The sequence below is a fragment of the Phaethon lepturus genome, unplaced genomic scaffold, assembly GCF_000687285.1.
Source record: "Phaethon lepturus isolate BGI_N335 unplaced genomic scaffold, ASM68728v1 scaffold10356, whole genome shotgun sequence".
NCBI classification, from domain to species: domain Eukaryota; kingdom Metazoa; phylum Chordata; class Aves; order Phaethontiformes; family Phaethontidae; genus Phaethon; species Phaethon lepturus.
The window spans coordinates 1-25,246 of record NW_010545545.1 but is presented as its reverse complement, the minus strand read 5'-3'; the positions used below and the strand labels follow the sequence as shown (position 1 = coordinate 25,246).

Here is a 25,246-nt window from a genome sequence, read left to right as displayed (position 1 = left end):
TAAGATTCACTGTAGTTTATTAAGATGATGTGGAGAGATGCTGAGTGACTGATTTTGACACATCACAGTGGAAATTGTTAGAAAAGTCATGTAATGCAGCTGTCTTGTAAACCGGTGAGTGTTACTTAGCCTGTTAAACTCACTACCTGGTTTACAAATAAGAGGACGTTAAAGACTGAAGTTCACTTGGTTGGAGATGTCTGTTTTTACGCTGTAATATTGTCTTACTTGATAAGACACCTCTGTCGTAGATGTAGATAATATAAGCTTGGAAAACATGCTGCTTTTTTTATTCCTTAGCTCTGATCAAACACATTTTTCTGTGATATCAATGCTTTGTTTAAAGACTTGCCCAGTGTTCCTTTGAGTGTAACCTCAGTGCTCCTTTTCCTAAGGGAACAACGAGAAAAAGAGGAAATAGAAAAATACCGTATGGAACGACCCAAAATTCAGCAGCAGTTCTCGGACTTGAAAGTAAGGAAAAACGTATTGCCTGAAATGTGACTTTTATCTTTATGACATATGGGCAATGTATGTCTGTTCTGCATTTCTTTGCTCTGATTTTGTGTGTTAGCAAACAAGTACTTTGCTATCCTCCAGATCAGAATTCCTTTCTGTTGGAAAAATAACTGAACTAATATGAAGCTGGCAGCTAGTGGCGTGCAACCTCTTCTTGCTTTGAATCTCTCAAGTGCTGCAGTATAATTTTCAGTTGCAGTTACGCAGTTACAGGCAGTATAATTGATAGTGCTGATTTAAATCAGAGTGGTGATGCAATCTTCAGTAAGTGATAAAGCAATATCAACTTTACTGACAGCAGCATTCAGAGTTACACTCAGTTGATGGAAGTGGGTGTTTACAAGCTACTTTTTAGAGATACGGCGGAATACAGTGTTTCTGCCTGTTGAGCACTTTCCTTGTGGATACACGAGGTAGTGAAATTTATGCAAATTTTCATGCTAGGCTTTTGTTTTGTGCTTTATTTGGACTTCACATCAGTTCTTGAGAAGGTGCTACGCTTCTGTCCTTGAGGGACTGATAGCTTGTTGGCATTGAAATAGTAGTTGAGCAGGATCTCCTGACTCTAAAGCTTCTTTTAAATAAAATGTATTGTTTAAGCTATTGTTTAATGATTAGTAATAAAACACTCAATGATACAGGCACTGAGATTAATCTGAATATTTGTAGCACTGAATTTAATAACAAAATTGATTTGGAATCTCAGTCTGGACTAAAACCAAATTCTAATTAAATGCATGTAATTCTTTTGTACATTGGATTAGCAAAAAAATCTGATCTTTGACCTTTGAAAGAATCTGAATTCTTTCAAAGAAAAAAACCAATCTATTAAGGAATAAGAGCAGTTAAAAGGAAAAAAGTTCTACAACAAGTAATGGTGACAACTCCTGTTTGAATAGCGGAAGCTAGCAGAGGTCACAGAAGAAGAGTGGCTGAGTATTCCAGAAGTTGGTGATGCCAGGAACAAGCGTCAGAGGAATCCTCGTTACGAGAAGCTGACTCCTGTACCCGATAGCTTCTTCGCAAAGCATTTACAGTCGGGGGAGAATCACACTTCTGTGGACCCACGCCAAACGGTGAGTTTGAAAGCAGACCTGATGAAGATGTGATCCCTACTTTATAATTAGAGACAAGGGTTAAACCTTGCATTCATTAGTGGCATTTGGGGCGGGGGGAGAAGGTACTTGACCAAAAAACTTGATGTAGTTTGAGTCTGTCAAAGGACTTGCTGGATGCTAAAATCTGTGCTTGCTGGAGTCTTTCAGTGCACACTCATTGCCAGAGAAAACTTGAGGATAGGCAGGGAGGGCTTGGTTCTTGTGTTAAGGAGGGAAGAAAGTGTTTCTTTTCCTTTTCTCTGGCTGTAGAATTGTGATAATGATTTTTGGTGAGCGTAACCAACATCCATTCCTGTTGTAACAGCAATTTGCAAAAATGGAACAGAAAATAAAGTTCAGTTTCACCTAATGGTTTGCTCAACCCTGGAGCAATTGTGTTAAAAATTATTTGCCTTATAATCAACTGAAAATTAAGTCATTTAGCTTGTTGCTACCTGGCTCCAGGCTACTATGGTCATAGAAGCATCTGACTGGCCCTAAACTGGCACCATGTCCATGGGATGACTTTATAGATATTCTTGTTTAAATGTGCTAGGTTTAGATGCCTGTGCTTGAATTTTTCACTTTCTTGTTACTTATTTCACTGTCTTGACTAAACTTGAGTAATGACCTACAGATTTGCAAAATCTGTATGAGAAATGTCTTGTGATTCAGGGAAGCCACTGTTTCAGAAGTACCTATGGGGCTTTGACAACTCTGTCCTGTAGCCACTGGAGAAGAGCAGATCAGCCAACAGCCTGAATTATTTTTGAAATCTCAGAAGAGATTTTAGGAATGCATTTCTCTCACTCTTGTTTTTAGCAATTTGGCGGGTTGAATACTCCATATCCAGGGGGCTTGAATACTCCATACCCAGGAGGAATGACACCAGGCTTAATGACACCTGGGACAGGCGAATTGGATATGAGGAAGATTGGCCAAGCCAGAAACACCTTGATGGATATGAGGCTAAGCCAGGTGAGGATGTTGGAAGGCAGGATCTGTCACAGGTATACTTGGGGTTGGTGTTGAGCTGCTATTTAAGACCTGGGTTTGGTAAAGTCTTTAATTCTTTTGGGTGTTACAAGAAACAGCTCAGCTATGAAACAATTCTGTACTCCTCCTCCCCAAATCTGATGCCCCTTACACTAGTAGAATTTCCTGAGAAATAGCAGTTTGTCCCTGGAAGACTTGGTCGTTATGGGAGAACAGACTGCCCTGTTACAGCAGAGGTGGACTTCAGGCCACCCTGTGTAGGGGTGCAGGGCAAAATGCTGAAAAATACTACTCTTACATTGTTGTTGACTTCTTTTTCATTGATTTTCCCATCTAAATCTGGTTTAAACTAAAAAGGTGGGCTTTAGCTGGCAGGACTGCAAGACCTTTTGGTGACTGAAAGCCAAGATGCTTGTTTTCTGGATTTTCAGTGGTACTAAGTTTTTAATGTTCAAGTTGTATACTTTAGAAGTGGAAAAAAGCTAATAAGCAAGGCTTTGTGTTTTCCTTCTTCCTTGGTCTTGGTAACAGATGAATGTCTAGGTTTCTTGTATAGCTTCAGTGTCTTTTCCAGTCTTTAGTGTGTGCAGGCAGACTGGGGGGCTATGAGTGGTCATTTCAGTAGCGCTGACTTGACTTTCCCAGGTGTCGGACTCTGTGAGTGGCCAGACTGTAGTGGACCCGAAAGGATATTTGACAGACTTGAATTCGATGATTCCCACACATGGAGGAGATATCAAGTAAGTTTAAGAAGGATTAACTGATTTATCCTCTTAGTAATGGCTGTGATCCTGCATATAAATGGAAGTCATAGAATCATAGAATAGTTTGGGTTGGAAGGGGCTTTTAAAGGTAGGTCATCTAGTCCAACCCCCCTGCCATGAGCAGGGACATCTTCAACTAGACCAGGTTGCTCAGAGCCCTGTCCAAGCTGACCTTGAATGTTTCCAGGGATGGGAAATATGTCTGAGCTGGTGGCTTTCAGATAGCATTGAATTTGTAAAAGATGCTAGGTGAGTTTTTGAGGATGAATCCTTTTAACATGAGATCTGGTGTAGTCTTTCAGCTGATGTATTTAGCATCTGACCTGGATGCATCAGTTTGGAGGGGTTGTTTCCGTTCTATCCCTGGACTAACATGCCAGAGTGATGGCAGTGTGTGGCTGCCTGCCAGCCAGGAAATAACCTGATTAATTGTATCTGTGTACTGCTAATTTAGGCTTGATTGACAACCTCTGAAAACCTCTTTAACCTGAAGTTTCACACCTGTTTTGTAAAGAATTGCCATTTAAGGCAAAGAGATTATGTGCAAATGTTGGTGCTAATATTTGACTTAAATCAATGCTTCTGCTTATCAGCTTCCAACTGGCAGTGCCCAGCTGTAATTCCTAAAAATCTTACTTAAATACTTAGCTGGTTTTCACTGTGATCCCATTGTGTTAGTGTATATTCATAAACTTATTTTGGTAGTATGTTGTGTGTATCACGAGTATGGAAACATTTGAGATCACAGTTATCGTGCATCTGAGTGTGGCTGTGAAGAACTGACTGTAAAGCACTTACTGATTCAGGAGAATTGTTTGCTAGTGTGCTGAGAATTTTCCTGTCTATCTTTCCTCCTCCTTTAGTGATATCAAGAAAGCCCGTTTGCTCCTGAAATCTGTACGAGAGACCAATCCTCATCATCCGCCAGCCTGGATAGCATCAGCCCGACTGGAGGAGGTCACTGGCAAACTCCAAGTGGCTCGAAATCTCATCATGAAAGGAACAGAGATGTGCCCCAAGGTCAGAATTGCTTTGCTTCCCTGCTGATCCTTGCAGGACAGTGGGAAAAGGTTGTGGTTGCAAGCAGCATCATCTCTCTATTAAACTTGTATCAGGCTGTGCCTGATACAGCTTCACTATCTGCAATATTAAAAGAACACATATTTAGTTAGAAGCTCTAATTTTAAATTCTTGTTTTGATGTAAAGGAATATTCTTTCTTTTTCCTGACAGAGTGAAGATGTTTGGTTAGAAGCTGCTCGGCTTCAGCCTGGGGATACAGCCAAGGCTGTTGTGGCCCAAGCTGTCCGCCACCTTCCACAGTCTGTCCGAATCTATATAAGAGCAGCAGAGCTGGAGACAGATATCCGTGCAAAGAAACGTGTCCTTAGGAAAGGTGAGAGCTTCTGCAGGGTCAGGGAACAAAGTCTGAGTCTCCCTCTGTATTGCATTATAAGTTGTTCAAGATGTGCCCATAAGTTTAAGGGGTTTTTTGCATTCTTGGTGAAAATAACAGTTGTTAATAATGTGTGTCTTAACGGTGGAACTTGCTGCTGTTGAGTCAAAGAGTAGAGTTGTTGAAGTATTTGTAAGATGTCCTTCAGTGGAAAGCTGCTGCTACTGAGCAACTGCAAAATGACATTTCACTTAACTAAAACTAATTCCAGCTTGATCAAAGTTAGATAGGTAGATGAAAACAATGAAAAAAACCCATGCTCTAAGGAGAAAAGGGTGTTTTAACTGTCACCTTGTGATGCATTTGGGAAAAGATACTGGACCTTTTGTTTGAGTTCCAACTTCCCTGTAACCTGCTAAATACCACAGCGATTCCTGGTGGAGGAGTTTGGAGGCCTTGGGGTTCTCATATCATTGAGGTTTGCTTTACTGTAGCAAGTTCTGTGTTCTTGACAAACAGCTTTTCCCTATGGTCCTTACCTAAAACCCTACATCTTCTGTTGTATTGCACTTGGAGGTTTCCCCCTTTTGTGGAATTGCTGTCTTTTCCAGACAATGATCTCTTTAACAGCAGTTTGTTGTGTTGTCCTGAACCCAGGTCTTCCTCGCAGGTTCATGGTATTAATTCTTCGATTACTTTAAGTTACTGTGCCTGTATTGGTAGAGATTAGATCTGTCATGACTGTTGAATTGTATCAATTAATCTCCTGACTTTAATCTAGACAGGTAAGAGGGTCTGGTTTTAATACATTTACTAAATCATTGTGAAGCAGCCTACAGTATTGAATGGCCTGGCTTCAAAGGAAGTGAATTGCCTCCTACCTCTTACTAGTGCATGTAAAATTGCGCATCTCTGGTGAAATGACCTCTTACTGCATGTGGATGAAAGGCACTTAAAGGTTCCTGGGTTTGAAGTTGTAAGAGTTCAGATATTAACTATTCAGTAGCTTTTTTAAATTTTTGTTGGCTAAGCAGAGCAGCATGCTGTGAAGTGTTGCTCCTGTGACGCTGGGTGTCTCTTTCAAGAACAATAATAGGTGCTGAACAGAAAAACACTTTTACATGAGCAGAAATAGATTTCTGTGTCTAGCTCAGGTGGGAGAGCATGTTGTGTGAAAGCAGTGACTTACGTGTTAAGTACTGAATTTTGCTTTAAATACTGTATTTGCAAAGAGAAAAACATCTTGCTTCATTTTTTGGAACCACCTACTTAATCTCTGATAGCTGTTAGTGGAATGGAACATGATTTATCAGTCTCTTTCCAATTTCTGCCTGTTAACAGCTTCACGGTGCTTCTCTGCTACCTAGGGAACATCAGTAATACGATGCTTGGAGCTGTTTGTATGTACAGCCTTAAGATAAGTGGCAGTTTAACCCATTATTTCTCCTAAAATAAAAAAGACTGACTGCCAGGTAATGTCACTGAAGTGTGATCTTTCATACCGTGTTTCTCTCGTCTCTTGGCTGTGTGCATTCCTACCATCCAGCAAAACCTCTGGAGTTTTTAAAGCCTCTCTGACTGGAGAGCCAGCGAGCTGAGTGTTTAAAATGCATCTTGGGATGTAAAAATTGAATGCTCTATCTATAAAAGCATGTTCTGTCCTGCTGAGTGGTGCTTTCAGCTCTTGCAGGCTGATTTTATTCGCCTAAACTCTTCAGAATAATCTCCTGCTGCTGCAGACTTGAGGAGAAATGGTTAATGTCTGAATCCTCAGTGCACACTACTTGTAAATGCTCTGTGTTGTGTATTTTTGTAGAGCTGGGATGTGCTCTGAAGTTGAGGCTCAGCAGTGTGCCTCTGCCTTTGCAGTAATGCTTAAAGGAACAGCCTTGCCTAGAAGCATAGCTAGTTTCAAAGTAGGCTTAGATGCCTCTCCCCACCCGTTTCTGTGGTCCTGCAATTATGCTTGCTTTTATTGAATAAGGATGTGCTCAGTCCTTTGTTACTATAGCACATTTGTGTACAATTGCCATGGAAGCAATGCAACTACTGCTGCAGTGCAGCTAATACTAGTAATCTGTGGTGTAAGTTGTAGTGACAAAAGGCTAAAAGAACCCCCTTTTTTCTCAGTGTCACTTTTAAGGTACAAGATAATGAAGATACAGACTGAGAAAAGCTGTTGTTTAGACTCCAGTGTTTCAGACAGCACAATGTAGGGCAGTCTGCAGAGAATGCAGTTTCTACCAGTTACCTCTTGGACAGGATTAAGGAGTCCTTAAAGACACTTAATTAGATGGAGCCCATGATGGATTGCTGAAAGAACACACCAGATTCAGTGGCTTAGAGTGATAGTGTCAGCGATACCTTTAAGCTTTTATGCATCCTCCTGTTTTATTTTTGCATAGCGGGCCAGTAACTTTTTGGGAAGATAAACTGGGATCCATCAAGCTGTCAGGAGATGCCTATAGGAAAACTAAACCATGAAGGGACAGTTCGAACATCTAAGGAGCAAGGTTGTGTTATTAGTTAGTATTGAAGGTGCTCCCTTTCTTGTACAGGGAGACCCAGCATGATTAGGGTACCCAGTTTTGAAGATACTGCGTATGCTTATTTGCTGAGACTGGAGGCTTTGTTCAGCTAGGTGTTTTACTGAAGAGGATGGAATTACAGCTTGTACAGGGGAAAAGCCCTTGGCTCTTCAAAACCTGTTTCCAATTAATTTTTTTATTTTCTGATTTTAAGTTCTCATTGTTGAAGCAAGAGCTAATATAAGTACAGTTCCTTCCTTTCTCTCTTTCAGGAAACCTTATCTGTAATAGGACAAAGCCTTTAATATATCATCTTCAAAAAAATACAGTTCTCTATTTCAATTGTGACAATGTAGTTTATTAATTGTTTTGCCTCTCTAGCCCTTGAGCATGTTCCAAATTCGGTGCGTTTGTGGAAGGCAGCCGTGGAGTTAGAAGAACCTGAGGATGCCAGGATCATGCTGAGTCGGGCTGTGGAGTGCTGTCCAACTAGCGTTGAAGTAAGTTTTTAAAAAGTAAAATAAAGCAGCCCCCTACACACCTCCTAGGGTAGCAGTAGAGCTTTGAAAACAAAATGCAGAGTGAGTGCAGTGTGAGTTTTCTACCATGTACTTTATGCTACAATGAGAAGGATGTGATGAGTAGTGGACTGTGCTTTTTTTTCCTCCAGAGTTAATTGGTGGTCATTATATGCCTCATTTTCCTGTGTAATTGTTACGTTAGTTATGCCAGTGTACTGCTGTGCCTGCTGTAGCCAATTAGCCATGTTCGCATTCGTGTTTAGTGTCTCGACAATTGTGAAAACAAGCATACATACAGCCTGGGGAATCTAAACCGAAGCTGCTTGTTTTAGATTGAAACACTGAACCAGAATGTAATATTGAGCTGTTCAAGAGGTGATGTGGACAGAAAATATGAGTGCAGCAGCCAAGCAAATGGAGATGATATCTTGAGATGATTAGGATTGGGCTTTAAGGACAGTCGTGAACTCTGTTTCTACTACTTTTCCATTGGTACTCTGCAGCCTGCTTCTACTGCTTGAGGACAATTGCCAACTAGTAGCAAACAGCATAAAGCTGCTTATCTCTATGGGCCGACAACGCCGTGCAGCGGTGTTGTCATCTCCTTGTTCTAATCTAAAATACATCTTTTGTTGCTCCACAGCTGTGGCTTGCACTGGCAAGGCTGGAGACATATGAGAATGCTCGTAAAGTCCTTAACAAAGCCCGTGAGAATATTCCGACGGATCGTCACATCTGGATTACTGCTGCCAAACTGGAGGAAGCCAATGGAAACACCCAGATGGTGGAGAAAATCATTGACAGAGCCATCACATCTCTTAGGGCTAACGGTGTGGAAATCAACAGAGAGCAATGGATACAGGTATTTGCTTGGTCTTGGTTAGAGACCCAGATGAACTCTTCAAGTTCTGTTTTGAAGGCTATCGATGCAAGATATTGTAGGATAGAGTAATTTTGCACTAGGCTTATCGATGGAGATCCCCGTGAAAATACAAGAGGCGAGACTAAAAAACTGAGGAGAGCCAAGGCCATAGTTAGGTGATACTCTGGGGTAACATTGCGTGCGTTGAGCTGAGGAATGTCTGGTTTACTTCTGTCTTGGAAGATAACCAGCTTCAAGTTGAAGCAGCTGCTGCCTTAAGTAGGACAGAGGCTTTGAGCCTCCAGTGAAGGATTTCTGTGTTTTTTGCATATGTCTCTTTTGGCTTAAAAGATATGTTTGCCAAAAAAGTTTTTGTTAGATAGTGTTGTAAGAAGTTAATACAAATACTGCACATGCAGCAGGCAGGAAATATTCTTACTCCTTTCTTGGCTTCTAGTCCCAAGGCTGTGCAGAGCAGTCGTGGAACGCTGTTGTACAGTGACGTTTACAAAACATGACCTCTCCGCAGGTTCATCCCAGGTCGCTGTATTTTCAAATATTTTGTGCTAAAAAAGTAGCAAAAAACTGTAGGTGTTTCCTGTGTTTTGGTCACATCCAAAAGCAGTGGTGCTTGAGTTTCTCAAGTTAGTAAGACACTTCAAAGACTATTGCCATCTAAATGGCTTGATGTTCGGTTAAAAGAGCCTCTTTCCTCCTGATTTTGTACTGTGCTTTGTTTAAACCCAAGTCTTTAAACCAGTTTACTACTGAAGTGACTTACGGTGGGTCAAGGCAGTAAAATGTTCTTGGCACAGTGCTTAAGAGTGGTAATAATGAACAAAGTATTTAATATTAAACAGATACCCTTGTTAACATATAAAAGAATTATAACTTTCTTTACAGTAGTAAAACAATTAAAGGTTAATTTAAACTTCTGTTGAAAAAAACAGCACGAGAGCCTCTGCATCATTGTCGTCTTGAGTTCCTTTTCAGTACTAGAACTGTTCCATCCCTGTTACCTGATCAGAGGCCTTTTTAACAAGTTTAAGCATGACACGCTTGGCTTTCCAAAAGCTTTGTATGTCACAAAACTCTACTTTTCCATATATAGTCTGGTGAGAGAGCCTTTGCACCTTTAATTTAACACCGGTTGAGGGTGTATTCATTTGAATTCAGTTATTGCTTAGCCCTTATCGAGACCTTAGAATCAACCCAAAGCTGAAAGAAGATCAGTAATTTTGATGTTACAATTCTTCCTTCTCAAATTCTTGCAGTTTTTTATTGGCCAGCTCCCGGCCCAGCCCAGGGCAGATCAATGGAGTTGTAAGAGGAGACTTTTCAGGCTGGAAAGGTCACGCTCTATCACACTTACTCCTTTTCAGCGGATACAGTTGATGTGCTCAGTTTTTTAACCAACTTCTGATTGATTCTGTGTACAACTATAGCATCTTCCTTGTGGGTGTCAGCTCACTAGTTAGTGTCAAGATATGTTTGAGTAAAAAGATATTTTTAATGTGGCAGTGACTCACAATGTCTCTGTGTTTGCACATGAGGAGTTGCTGTTGCGGAATCCAACTTCTTGTGCTGATTTCTCAGAATGAGTAGGGCTTTACTCCTGTTTCTAGGATGCTGAGGAATGTGATAAAGCTGGAAGCGTGGCCACATGCCAGGCAATCATGCGAGCTGTGATTGGGATTGGAATTGAGGAAGAAGATCGGAAACATACCTGGATGGAAGATGCAGACAGTGTATGTCCAGCTGTGATGCTGGGTGGTGGTTTGGTTTTGTTGTTTTTTTAATTGGGGGAAATTGAACTGAAGCCTGGGAAATGACACATTTTTTTATCTGTGAAAGTGGATGTGATTCCCACAACATCTGCTTGCGTTTGGCCAGTCTGCCTCTCGGGAGGTGATTGTATTGTAGAGCTTTTTTCAGATTTGAATTTTTACTTAGCAAAAAGTTGGTATTGTGATAGATTGTTTGCTGGTTTTGGTGTGGATTTGTGTGTGTGTGTGTGTGTGTGTGTGACATCAACAGAGATTGAGGTCTGGTTAAAGTAACGGGGACTCGAGTTTTGAGACATAGACATTGTAGCTCAAGAGTTAGTGTAAGACTGGACAGGGGAGTGGGTAAGAGTTTTACCAGGCTTACTTTGCTTTAGGGGAGTAGTTTGAACATGCTCTAAAAACTAAATTCTACTTCAGCATGAGAAGTGTCTGCTTCACTGACCTTGAAGTTTGGCTTACAGCAGTAGGGGAGCAAATGTTGGAGCGCTTAAAGTTTTGCATGTAAAAAAAAAAAAAGTGCAAACACAAGAGCATTTACAATGCTTTACTACTGTTTCAAGCTGGCTTGTGTGTGTCAGTCCCAGAGAAAGGCCAGTGATACTTGTGCTCTGATAGAGGGACGCTTGGAAATTTCCTCCCTGCTTCCTTTTAAAAAGCTGATAATAACTGTTCCATTATATATAATGCCCCAATTCATGTATTACTCTGGGTTATTGAGTTCTGTGTTGAAGGAATGACACACGCATTAATTCTTGCACTTGATTTCAGTGCAACCCTAAACTGACTTAGTTCTGACCTGTTTTTTCCTTAGTGTGTTGCTCATAATGCTCTGGAGTGTGCCCGAGCAATTTATGCCTATGCCTTGCAAGTTTTCCCGAGCAAGAAGAGTGTGTGGCTGCGAGCAGCGTACTTTGAAAAGAACCATGGAACGAGGTACGTGTGCTGCATAATCCTTAAGTGGAGGGATTCATCCTTGTTACAGGGTGGTGGATTGGGCATGAGGAAAAGCTACAAGATCAGCCCTGAAGTGGTGTGTTGCACATGCAGAGTTAGATCAGCTGGTGGAAACTTGCTGGCATTGTTTGCAGGTCTGACCTTCTTTGTTATGGTTGTGGTCAGAACATCTTTGGGTTTTATGAAGTTATAAAAAGTTCTTTGGCAGTAGAGATTACTTGGTGAAAATAGTTATGAATAGGCAAGGCAGGGACAGTCATCTTTGAGAAGGCATTTCTAGAAAAAATTGGGAATACAAATCAACTAGAAATACAGCATGTGTTTAATTTTCATAAACTACTTCATCACTGAAGTTGTCCAAGCATCTCTTGCATTTTCTGATAATACAGAATGTGGTACACATTCACAGTCTGTTTAAAGATTGGTGTTTATACTGTCACAGCTCAGGCCTCCTTTTTGAAGTTTATTCATAAAGCTTTATACATCTGAAACTTTCTGCCCAAGGTTTAGAATAAAGCAAACAATGTCTGCAATAGACCTTTTATACACCTGGAATCATCCTTATTAAATCCAGCAAGGCTGTAGTGTGGAAGTGACTGCAGATGCTGAGTTCTGCCTCATTCAAGGGTTTTTTTTGGTTTTTTTTTTTTTTTTGAAACAAGTATGTCTTTGCTTTTGATGTTCTGTCATGTTTCCCACCGGTGGCTGGCTTTTAAGCCCCTTGTTGTACCTGAAAAGTGTATTTTCCAGGGGAGAAAAAAAATTTACATAAGATCAAGCAAGCTTCATCTAATAATTCTGAAAAACTTCCCGTCACAGTTTCTCCTAAGGTTTGTTCAGAAGAATGGCTCTTTCCAAGACAAATGAGCTGTTTGTGTGCAGGGTCTTTCCGCAGAGGCTGTCAAACAAAGGTGTCTGAACAATGAGCCGTTTGTGGAGTGCTGATTTCAGAACCCTTGTGAAAAAAAGACCTCACCCTTTCCTTGTTATGAAACAACTTACCGAGGTTTACAACGTTGGACTTTGCAACAATATTTATAACATTGAGTGATAGTCAAAATGGTGTGTGAGAGCTCACCTTTGGCAGTATTTCGAGTGATTGTAACTTGCTCTTTCTTGTCTCAGAGAATCCTTGGAGGCTCTTTTGCAGAGAGCTGTTGCTCACTGTCCCAAAGCAGAAGTGCTCTGGCTCATGGGAGCCAAATCGAAGTGGCTGGCGGGAGATGTGCCAGCAGCCAGAAGCATTTTGGCCCTGGCTTTCCAGGTGGGTATGTTAGAATTGTGTGATGGTGTTAAGTACGGCTAGTAAAGAATAGAGAGCAGGCTTTTTCTGTCAACACTTGGCTCCTCCTGCCTTTCAAAACCACAGGCTGTTCTTTGATTGTTTTATGTGGCAAAATGTTCTCCTGTAAAATAGCAACAAACTGGAAGCAAGAGTGTATTACTATTCTTTTAGTAGTTCCACCCTAGGTTCTGAGTTTGCAAACTATTAATTTTGCTACTGTGGCTCCCACCAACCCTAGTCATGGATCAGAATCCCCTTGTCTTGGGTCACTTGTCTCCTTGCTAAAAAGGGGTAGTGGTCTGCCCTAATTAATGAGGTTGCTGCATTACTTACGGCTTGGGACCAAACCCAGTAATCCATAGCAAAATGAAGTGAATTGTCTGCTGGGTGCTGAGAAAGAAGGATGGGCAGAGTGGTACAGTTCTAACTCTGGGAATGAGGCTTAAGAAGTAAGTGGTAGCAAAACCAAATGACAGGTCCTGAGATGGAAGGTAAAAGATATTCACTTCCTAAATTTGTTATTGGTGGTTTTTGTTACTATCCTGAAGGCTTCTTGACATGGTTGCCACTGAAATGACTTTTACTGGGAGAGGTTTCACAGACCTCAGCTGGGAATTCAAGCTTCAGGGTGTTTTTTGCTCAGCGATAATAAAATGAGTGTCTCATTGTGGCAGATCCTATGATCTTTTCCGTATTTAAACTGGAAGTTCAGAAGATCAAGCATTAATGCTTTTCAACAATTGAGAAGCATCCAACTTCTAAACTGACATATATCTTTGTGTTGTGCATCTGTTTTGGAGAATTTCTGTAAACTTCAAAGGTCAAAGAAGATTGGGAGGAGCTTGAACTGAAAGAAAAAAAATCCTACTGTGGATTGACAAAGCTCTGATTTCAATTTTAATCTGGATCAAACGGAGGATTAAATCTGCTGTTGATTCACTGTATGCATTTGTCTGTCATTTTATGTTCTTGCAGGCCAACCCCAACAGCGAGGAGATCTGGCTGGCTGCCGTGAAGCTTGAGTCAGAAAACAATGAATATGAAAGAGCAAGGAGGCTGCTGGCAAAAGCTCGCAGCAGTGCCCCCACTGCAAGGGTAAGGACGTGTGAAGAGTGGAGAGGCTGAGACCTCTCTTGGCCACGGGGGAGTTGAGGCGGAAGGAGGAGTTCCTTCAGTTCTGTGGCCTTAGTGATTGACCAGATGGCTCCCTGCCATTGCCTTTTGCAAGCATGTGGCCACTTTGCTGCAGTGCTTCTCCAGTGAATTGCAACAGAAAATCACGGCATGATGGGAAAAAAAGGCTAGGATCAAGTGAAGGGTTTCAGTTTTTTTTACACAAATGGCAAAAGTCAGGAAATTCCCAGTTTACAGCTGTTTGTATAATGTTCATGTTGCATAAAAGCACGTCTTCGAAAAAAGAGAGAGAGAATACTTTCACAAAAGACTCACGCTTGCTGTGCTAAAGACAGCTCTGGTAGAGTTTGTTGTTTAAAATTACACTGTTGTGTTTATCTCTAGAGTTACTTCTGGTATGATAAACTTGGTCTATTTTCATCTGTTCATATAGAACTGTTTTAACGTTTCCAAGTAAAAGAAAAATCAGTTTGGTGTCCATCCCCTGTGTCTCCCCCCAGTTTGTGCTTCATCTTAGATCTTTTAAACTGTCCTCTTCCTCTTTTGTCAGTCAGGAAGCTTCTCTCCAGCTGGCACCAAAGCTCTGGGCTCAGACTTGATGCCTCTCTTGCGAAGTCATGATGGGGGAGTTTGGGAATGGGGAGGACGGGGATCAAAGAGTAGTGAAACAGGCTTTGGTCTATAATGTGTTTCTCACAGCTGTAACTTCTTGTGTAGCCAAAAGAAAGGCATTTGGGAGCCGAAAAGTATATGTACCAGTCTGTAATTAGCAGGACAAAGCTGCAACTTGAAGCCATGAAGGAGAGTAGGTGGTCCTGCTAGCTTGGACATAAAGAGGTCAGATTGTGCTGATGAAGCAGGCTCAAATTTGTTAATTCGTTGTGGTCTTAAAGCTATGCTCTTTGTACAAATATTTTACAAATGTCAGCTCTGTGCTAATAGGAGAGATACAGGTTGATCGTGCTGTTTCAACTCCTTTAATATTTACGTTTACCTTTCTCATTGTTACCTGTTCCCACTATTATTTAACCGTGGTATTTGTACTTTAAACTGTAGCTAATCAATAACATTCTAATGAATGTGTGGAAGTGGGAACCCGCTGCATTGATGGACTAATGGTTTTTCAATGGCTGCTAGTAATAAACAGCTCTGGTTTGTTCTCAGGTCTTCATGAAGTCTGTGAAATTAGAATGGGTGCTTGGGAACATCGCTGCAGCCCAGGAGCTTTGTGAGGAAGCCCTGAAGCACTATGAGGACTTCCCCAAACTGTGGATGATGAAGGGACAAATTGAGGAACAAAAGGAGCTGGTAGAGAAAGCACGGGAGGCTTATAATCAAGGGGTAAGATGTATGTTATTGCAAGTTTGCTTTGCACTTCTGGTGTGGAGAGATGTCTGTCTTTGAATCAAAGTGAAGAGGGCTGTGTCCCAGACTAACCAATGAGATTTCTGTTCTCTCTGCCATTGGTTGAAACAATAACAAAACCCCCAAAATTAGGACCTTGAAGTAAGCAGCAAGAATCTCTCTTACCCAGTATCCATGTGCGAAGTTCACTTTCTTGCTTGAGAGTTTGCTGTATGCTTGACTCCTCACTGGTAGGAAAAAAGTAATTGCAGAGTAATTCTCTAAGAGTGGTAAAGGCTAAAAGCAGAACTCTTAAAAGCCTCCTAACGATTTCTTAGATACACACAGTAAAAGGAGGTGGGCTACAGAACACTCGAGTTTCTCAAATGGTAATCGATGTCCTTGGGTATGAATGCTTCTGAAACTCATCAGCTGTGAAAGTAATAGGGAAGCAGGTTTCTGCCAGTGTCGATACCCTACTGACTTCCCAGGCTTCAAAGGCAATCTGTTTCCTGCGCATTCTGTTGCTGTGGTTTGGTTTTGTAAGAGCCCTCCACTGCCAGCCGGCGCACAAATTATAAATGTGTTATTAATGGAGGTATATTCTTTCTCCTGCTACTGCGATAGCTCAGTCACAGTTCATGTCCCCGACTGTTTTGGGTATAGGAGAAACTTGACTTCTGCATTGTTCTGTTCTGTAAGAGTAGGAGAAATTTGAGCGATGTAATCAACTTTGTCTCTCGTCTTCTAAACTCTCCAGGAGAACATAGAGGGGGGAAATTCTTTTCTATAGGGTCATAAGATTTCTTTTTTTCCAAATCTACATGTTACCATACCTTTTTTTTTCTAAACAGTTGAAAAAGTGTCCCCATTCCATACCCCTGTGGCTTTTGCTGTCCAGGCTGGAGGAGAAAGTTGGGCAGTTGACTAGAGCAAGAGCCATCTTGGAAAAGTCTCGCCTAAAGAATCCGAAGAATCCAGATCTCTGGTGAGTTGTGTGGAGGTGAGCTGAATTTGGGCGACAAAGCCAATGCATCCTTCAGGCCAGCTCTCTTACACCATCTCAGTCATTTGAGCCTGGAACTTATGACCATGCCCATCCTAGAGTTTCTTCGGGACTAACAACTTTTCCTGAATGCCAGAAATGCTTTGGTGATCCTGGCTAGTGTGTAGCTACTCTAAGGAGCTGGGGACTAGTTACTTCTTTACTGATAGTTGTAGTGCACAGAGCATGAAACCCCAGGGATCTTTCATTTCTGTTATAGTCCCTTGTTCAGATTGTTTTTGATCTAGGTGATTATAGAATAAAGGTCATGTTTATTTTTACACAGAGAGGGATGGGAAGATGTCAGTCACCTACACATATTCAGAATATGGGCAGATGTTTGCAATTTCCAGTGACCTTCATGTGACTCCCTGTTTGTTTCCGCATGATGAATATGTTGTCATAAATATTAGCACTGACTCTCTTCCTTACTAGGTTAGAATCTGTGCGATTAGAGTACAGAGCTGGGCTAAAGAATATTGCAAATACTCTGATGGCCAAGGCATTGCAAGAATGCCCCAATTCAGGTGAGCTGGATCTCATTTCTATCTTAAATGCAGTTGTTTTGACCAGTTGATAAAGCTACCTCTTTTTCCAAGGCATCCTTTCTGGCCAGATCTCAAGATGCTATGTTTTGGAGAGGTGTCAGTCATCCTTCTGCAAATGAAATGTTGAGGGTCTTCGTGAATAATCCCAGTGGCTTTGTGCTATCTCACACCAGAGAGGTCACGGGTTGGTGCTTGTTCCATTTTGCTGCAGTATCGAGTGTGTGTTATTATTTGGCCTGTGGTCCACAGTTTGCTCCCAGCTTTCCTGGGAAAGCGTCTTGGATACAGGTGGCTCTTCTCTGAAGCTGGTAGAAGTCTGCCAAGGTGTAAAATTGAAGAAAGACTCTTGAGTGTTTGTGGTTAGGGAGTTCAGTGGAAAAAGAATGGGTTTTTCCCTGTCTCGTTGGAGTTCAGCTGGCCGCAGGAGACTTCCCGTTGTTGGTTTGCCTGCACTGGTTGCTCTACTAACTGTGTGCTTAATAACTTGTGCTGGCAGCAGATTTCAGCTGCAGTCATGATTAGGGGATCATGTACCATAAATATTTAGTCCTGGGTTTTGATTATTTTAACTCATTTAAGAAAAGGCAAATAGGTCCATGTAATGCAAGTCAATTGGTGCTAACCAGCAGTGGAAACATTTGCCTCTTGGGATGGGAGGAGAAAGTGCGTAATGCTTCCCTATTTTTTTGGCAGAATTGTGGGAAGACTTAATTATTTAAACGTGTTGACATCTTTGGAGAGATGTCACATAACTACAAAGTGTAGTAGTCTACTGCAGGGCAAGCCTTTTTAGCTCGCCTTCAGGCTAGGTTTTGAAAGGTGTTTAATTGGCAGCTGCTAAAGTCCCAGTGAAATAATTGAGAATTAAGTGACTTTTATGACATGATAAACTCATTGCAAGCTGCTCACCATGTGAGTGGGTCAACAAAGCAATACCACCCAAGTCCTGCTTTGTTTTGTGAATGACCTAATGCTTAGTGAGTGTTTGCCACCACAGGCTTTTTTACAGAATCTGCCTGTTGCTATGGGAACGGGTGGCAGGATCTCAGTTTTTGTTTAAATAAAATCACTTCCAGCTCTTATCTTAAAACTCTACAAACCAGAATAAAAGCCTGCAGGAATTAGCTCGTTGGACACCTACAGTCATGTAAACCAGAGACTTGCATCCATCGATTGCTGAATTGATTCCTGTGTGCTTATGGCTGATGTAGGCAGGCTGCACAAAGAGTAAAATTGAAATATAATGGTGTTTGTGTCCTCAGCAGGCCTGAAAATAGAGGCCTGAAAAATGTGCTTTGACCCTATGTATATAAAGAGCAAGAAGAGGAGAGTTCTGCTCCAGTCTGTCACTGCAGTCATCAAAGCTTGTGTATGTTCCTGTGGTGCAGTTTATCAGAAGCGAGAGCACTTTGATAGAGTCCTGGCAGACATAAGCTTTCAGGCTTTGCTTTGAAGTGATCAGCAGGTATGGTTGGCTGACATGAGAAGCTGAAGATTTCATGCTCCTCTGAGCGTATTTCCTTTCTTGCTTTTGGCAGTGAAAGGAACTAGGGATTATCCCAGACCTACTCTGTCCTTCATCGTGTGTGTGGAGAGCCAGCATCAATAAGACCGTGGTGCTCCCTGGCACCCTTGAAACTGCTGCCAAATGGTGTACTTTGCACCTTCTGGGACTTCTTCTGCCACTGCAGTTTCCCATTCAGACAAACGGATGTCTTTCCTTTTTGAAATGCTGAGTTGCCCTCCCCTGTTCCACTGCTTGCATTGTCTCATCTGACAGGCATGAGCTCTGCGTTGGCGCAGACCTGTGTAGGGAGTGCTGAAGCTGCAGCAGGGTTGTGGTACAGAGTCATTCAGAACTCAGAGGTTCTCAGAGGCATGGTGCAAGCAGTAGCTAAAAACTCAGAGTGCTGAAGGAAGTATCCATGCAGATAGAGTGATCTGGGCTGAGGCTGGGGCACGGGTAACCACCCGGGTGGGGGCAGTAGTGCTGCTCATGTTAGAGAGCACTGGCCTGATGGCAGGATGGGGTGGGTTAATCTTGGAAATAAGACTAAACAATCTTCCTACTTGACTTGATTAAGGAATCCTGTGGTCAGAGGCAATTTTCCTTGAAGTGCGACCGCAACGGAAGACCAAGAGTGTGGATGCTCTCAAGAAGTGTGAACATGACCCACATGTCCTGTTGGCTGTGGCCAAGTGAGTTCCTCTGCTTGATGTAGTTAAAATATCCGTTTCTGTGTGGCTGCATCCATGATGAAACATTGCACTCAAGCATGACCATGTGATTCTGGCTGCAGCAGCTCTAATAAGCCTCAAAGCAAGTAACTGCTCTCAAGCTGTCTCCTAGTAACTGTGCAAATCTCTCCCTTGATTCAAAGCAGGGGATGTCAACCTGCCCTCAAGCTGTTCTGCTGGGTCTGGGATTGCGGCAGACAACAAAACGTTCACACAGAGTCCTTCTCCAGTGCTGAGTATTGGCACTCTGAAAATTTCTATCTTTCTGTCCCTTGAAAGGGATTTCAGTGTGCTTTCAGATGAACTAGGCTTAATTAAGTTTTATAGAATATGCTTTAAGTATTTGTGAAACTAGGGACAATTTTTTCTGTCATTTTTCAATTTTTATGCAGCTGACTCTGTCTTCTTCATCTTTTCGCTCTACCCTAGATTCTGTCAGAATTTTTTAATCCTGAGCTATATGCTGTGCTTTTGTAGTCTTCTCCCCTCCTGAATTTTTGCTATGTCAGTTTTCTTTAGTTGTGGCCCTTCCTGGAATGCAGACTAGCAGTCATACTGTAGTTTGCTTCTCTGAAATGGGAAGATAATCTACTAAGAATTATTGTCTTGTCTACATTGAGTTGTGAGGCGTCCAGTAATGAAAAACCGCTATTGGCAGTGACTCGTGCCATATCCTTCCTATCTGATGTGTGAATGGCTCTACAGCAGTTACGATTGGAACAAACTTACTTTTCTTCCTTTGGGAAGAGGTTAATGCAGGAAGTATTTTGCCCAAAGAGTTGCCCAATTCTTTCACAACTCTTTTCTTTGGCTTATTAAAAAAAAACAAAACAAACAAACAAAAAAAACCCCCAAAAACAAACAAACAAAAAAACCCCACCACAAAACCAAACAAAAAAACCCTGTAGGATACACTCCAGTGACTGCAATGCTGGGTTCTGGCAGATAATGACAGCTGACTTGTTCAGCTTTAACATTTTTCTCACTTGGTGCTAACTTTTCCTTTGTGGAAGCTGCTTCCAGGCCCCTTCTGGTGCAACCTCAGTTTAGCAGCTAATCCCAACACAAACAGCTTCCACCTCCCCTTATGACTTGCATGTAGGTACGGTCATAGCATAGTGTCACACATCTGTGAAAAACTTTTGTTAAAGGTGTTTCTGAAAATGGCCACTACCTGCAGGTGTTGAGCCTCTGCTATCATTGTTCGTGTTCTTTTAAATCACAGTTTATTTAACACGGAACAATCAAGAGTATTAAAGGGCTTAAAAACAGTCATATAAGCTGTATAATTTTATGACTGGCTAAGCTTTTTATGAGGGATAGCTGTCTGATTTGATAAGGACCTTACTAGCTCAAATGAACTCTTTAATGCAAAAGGACTGAAACCAAGAGACTATTGACTCAGCTGGTTAACTACGGGGGAGAAATTTCAGAATTCACGAGTACCTTTATGAAATGGCAGCAGTCGGGCTGGGCGCCAGGCTGGGATTTGAACGCAGAAGCTTATGTGCTCGCCTTTCCTCCTAAAGTAGAGCTGACAAGATAGGTCTGCTCCACTAGAGCATGCTTTCTTGGATGTGAACGTGTGACTGCACGCAGCCATGGCTCCAGGAACATGCATGCCATTTTCAGCTGCTTAGAAGTTATTTAATTGTTAGATGCTAAAATCAATGTGAAATATTAAGAAATTGGAGGAGGGGAAATAGATGTAGGCATGCGATCCTGTCTCTTGTCTACACCAAATCCGGAACAGCAAAATTAAGTGATTGTGTTAGCAAAAATTGAGCTCAGACAGTCAAGGGTTGAGCTCAGAGAACAATACTTCCCTTCTCAGAGTGTCGGTCTCTTCGTGGGGCTAACTTAACCAGCTTCCCTGGGTGGAGAGTGAAGAGGAAGCGGTGACTGTTCTTTTCAGTCTTCTCTTGTCCCTTCCCAGGGGAAAGACAGTCAACAGGTGCCTACAAAATCTGCTCTTTCCTTCTGGGAAGAGCAAAAAATTGAAATATCTGTAGAGCCTTTAGTTGGACTGCTTGCGGGTTGGCATGTTCCTCTAAAGACAGGCTCTTTGTTGACTCACTTTGGTTTTCTCAACAGGCTATTCTGGAGTGAGCGTAAAATAACCAAGGCCCGAGAATGGTTCCACCGAACAGTGAAGATAGACTCTGACCTGGGAGATGCCTGGGCTTTCTTTTACAAATTTGAGCTCCAGCATGGCACGGAGGTGAGTGTGTGCCTGAGAACAGGGAGCAGGGGAAGGCAGCGGGAATCCTTTGCCGATGTTGGTTACCCAGTCCCGGGGATTGCTGCAGCGCAGGGCTGAGCACGCTGCTGCCTGTGTGGCTCACAGATGAGGCTGCGGCTGTCACGCCTGGTCATGAATGAGCATGAACAGACCTGTGTGGTGGTTTTTAAAAGGCTCTGTCATTAGCTGAGCTGTCTGTCAGGCTGCTGTTGTCCACAGTCATGCTAGTTTGTGCAAAAATCTACGAAATCAATCTTTCTTCTGGAAAATGCAAGCTTTCTCTTAGGAGATTTTCCTGTAATTGCCATGCTGGGTTTGTGTAACTAGTCCCATTTCTTCACAGTGTCAAGTACAGGTTGCATGTGAACATAGCCAGAGGAACGGTCTGTTTTAATCTCTTACGGCAGTTTTTACTGCCTGATATTACTGAAATTATGGGAGTGTTTATCTTCTGACTTCAGAGAGACCTCTCACTTGACAGATCTCATGCAGGTCGTAATTCAAAGGAAGTTTCTGCTGCAATTTCCCTGGTGTAGCCAAAACTTGCTTGGCTGTAATTCGGCCAGTTTGTTCAACAAGGCAGGAGAGTTGCTGCCACTGAATTTTGACTCGAGTTTTGATACTGCCTTTAAAAAAAACAAACAAAACAAAACCCCACCATAAGCTTTGAAAGAGTGGGATTGTTAAATTTTTGGCTCTGTGCTGGAACAAACCAGGGCATTAAGAGACTTGCAAACTGTCATTTCTCTTCCCTGTAGGAACAACAAGAAGAGGTGAGGAAGCGCTGCGAGAATGCTGAACCTCGCCACGGAGAGCTCTGGTGTGATGTTTCCAAAGACATAGAAAATTGGCAGAAAAAGATCGGAGAGATTCTTGTGCTTGTGGCAGCCAAGCTTAAAAATACTTTCTAGAGTATGCTGGCTTCAGCTGCGTTAGTCATCTCTGTAGGACTTGTCTGCTTACCTGCTTTCAGTGCATGACACGGATTTTGGAGAACAGGAGATCGGTGGTGATATGAAAGATCTTTCTTCCCAAAAGAAAAGCTACTTCCTTCCCTTCCCAGTGACAGTGCTCTTGGCTCACACAACGTGCTCGTCAGGTTCTGCAGCGCATCTGAACGCCGTTGCTGGTGTCACGTAGAGAGACAAGCAGGCTTGTCAAGCACTGTTGGCATTTTCATTTTGATGCCTGAATCCCCCCTGTAAATAGAAGCTTTAGCTGGTGCTTGTATGGGTTCTGACATTTAGCAGTTCTTCTGGTTTCTTCCCTAGCATGCATTCCTGTCCTGTGCGGTCCCTCTTTGTTCAGTTTTCTTTGTGTTTGGCCCACCTGATGCTGGTTCCTTGTCAGCAGGTCTGGTTTGTTGCTGTTTGAATACACTGAATGTCCTTGAAGGCGACGAGGGGAGTTCTGCTGGGAGAAAACCAGCAGCCAAGGGGAATGGCTGGGCTGGCCCCTGTCTTTTAGTTTTTTGCCACGAGCCTGGTTTAGTGTGGTCTCCTCTGCTGGCAAGCTGCAGCACAACTCAGAGGTATTCCTCAAACTAGAGCAGATGGAGCATTTTGTGAAATCCAAGAGCGTATTTTTACAGACCTTTTCCTCACTTTTTAAATTGTATATAGTTATTCTTTTAGGTGTCTAATTTCATTAAGCACAGTGGTATTTTAAAGTAACGAGGCAAAACCCAGCAATCCTTGAAGGCCCTTTTGAAGGAACAACCTTTACTTGAGTTGTTGAGAGACCGGGCACTTTTACAGTGGCAGCTGCTTTCAGTTGGGATATTTGGGATGATTCTTCAAGTGCAGATGGAAAAAAGCAAATTCATGAGAGGAAAAGCTTTGTGTTTGGGGCCCTTTATAAGCTCTCTTAAGTTTTCTACACTTGTGATCTGTATTATTTTGACCCCCAAAAACCTGACTTTCTTGTGATCATTGAATGAAAAGCTGTAATGTTATGTGTTTGGATATAGAAAAAGTATCCAGGTCTGTGTATGTGCATTATATAATGTATTTACTTGGAGGAGAAAACCCCTTATCACTTCTTTGGACAATATGTATAAAATACAGCTTGTTTGTTTTGTTTCCTTATGTTCTCTTTGAATGTGGTCTTCCCCACTCTGGGAAGAGTGGGGCTGATAGCAGAAACCTTTGAACTTATCAGGCTCCCACCGCTCCAGGAATGTATCTGCCCGCGGTGGTTACACCAAGTTGTGCCACCGCCTTTTGCCAAAAAGGATGAGAAGCCCGTCCTTTAACACTGAAATCAAAATGGTTGGTCTCGAAGCAAAAGCCTGTTTTGCTGGATTTATAACAGAAACTCTTGTGCTTTCTCTTGAATAGCTGGTGAAAGTGTGTGAAGCTGCATTTTCATTAAGGAGGGTGTAGATCACAGATGTCCCACGGAAGTGTAGTGTCCCAAAGGTGAGTGAGAGGCGTTGGGAAGACTCTTGCTCAGGGGTTTCATGCCTTCACAGGCATCCTTCCTGTATGTGGGCTTATGCAAAGGGGAAGGGAGAGGAGTTTGGGGAGGAGTATGGAGGCGTCACTCTTGTGAAAAGGAGAGGGTAGACATGTGGGAAGGGAACGTGGCTGGGCAAGGATTTCAAAATAGCCAGAAACTGCAGGAGAAAAAAAAGGTTTGAAAAAATAGTTCTCAATGTGTGCTGTCCTTCAGCCCCTTGTGCTTCTCATATGGCTTTTACTCTTCCTCCATAATGTGATCTGTGTAAGTGCTTGGCCATGGGGACTGTATACTGCTCCTCTGGGAAGGGAGTACGGCATTTCCTAGCGTAGGAGTGTGCTGGGGAAAGCTGGGTGCCAGTGGTGCAATTCCTCTGCCCTGTGGTGCTCTCGTTCGGTGGCTGCAGAGTTGCGGAGGGGAAGGGAGGGACGGTTGGGACTGCGGTGGCGTGGCTTTTGTCTCGGGAGAGAGGAACAAGTGTTCAGAGCATTTCCCTCGAGCCAGATACTGTGTGTGCGCCCGCTGGTCAGGATCTGTGCGCTTCCCCTGCCCCTTGCTGGGGTGGCAGCACCTCATCCTTAAGGATTTTTTGGGAAAGGCTACCCAAGAGTGCTGGGATTGAGGAAACGCATGGGAAGGACTTGCTGGGGAGTTGCTCTTTGTGGGTGGTGAGGGAAGAGATTGTGGCCCAGTGCTGCGCACCGAAATGTGCTGGATGCCCTGGGCAGGGGGACCTGTGCTGGGTGCTGCACCACGTCCTCGAGCACCAAGCTCCTCGTGCTACCTGCTCCTTGTATCCAGCTTCCCTTTCCCCTGGCCCGAGGGTGTACATTCCTTGTTTTTGGGGTTGTTTTTGTTTTTAGATAAAAGGGGTCGTCCATCTTAGAACCTTTTAATGTTTGTGTTTTTTAAAATGATTATGGCACCTACAGATTTTCACTATATATAGAGCTCAATAAACAAGTTATATGGATCCTGTCAGCAGCGGTATGTTGTTGTGTATGCTGTGGTTCCCACTTCGCAGGGAGGAGCACTCTTGCCAAGCTGAGATGAGCTGGATTGTTCAACCCTTTCTTCTATCTCTTACTACACACAAGCCCTTCACTCATTTCATTTTTTTTTTTCCCCTTACATCTTGTACAAAAGCCACGGAACCGGAGTCCGGGCAGTTTTCTGGGCCGGTACACTGGTGTTGAACGTGCCTGTTGAAAACTCGGAGGGGAGAGGGGCAGGGGGCTGCAGCTGAGCGTGTGGGGCCACCGTGCAGGTGGGGACTTTGGGGGTCACTTCTGCCGTGGGGGGTGTGCGGCTATACGCACTGCCCGCTGCGAAGCTGGCGTGGTAAGGGTCCAACAGGAGCCGGGACACGGCCTGGTCTGTGGTCCTGGGGTCCGGCCAGACCCGGTGCTGCCCCAGTCCCGCTGCAGCGTGGGGCTGTGCATCGCTTTGGACTGCCAGGTGGGCGAGAGGGACCCTCCCCAGATCTCGGGGGGACTGTCTGCTGGCCCCCCGGGGGTGGAGGGAGCC

At 43.0% G+C, this 25,246-nt stretch overlaps 1 protein-coding gene across 1 annotated transcript; it reads left to right on the top strand.

Moving 5' to 3' along the window:
* Positions 1-395: 395 nt before the first annotated feature.
* Positions 396-22,395, top strand: PRPF6 (pre-mRNA processing factor 6; the record flags this gene model as incomplete). Its single annotated transcript, XM_010288988.1, has 18 exons — positions 396-474; positions 1,419-1,595; positions 2,439-2,594; positions 3,258-3,352; positions 4,240-4,396; positions 4,609-4,771; positions 7,681-7,799; positions 8,464-8,682; positions 10,308-10,430; positions 11,281-11,402; positions 12,549-12,687; positions 13,684-13,803; positions 15,007-15,183; positions 16,041-16,174; positions 16,667-16,758; positions 18,864-18,978; positions 21,112-21,238; positions 22,018-22,395. Coding segments are annotated over 18 exons (2,467 nt in total), but the record flags the coding sequence as incomplete, so codon positions are not given.
* Positions 22,396-25,246: the final 2,851 nt, after the last annotated feature.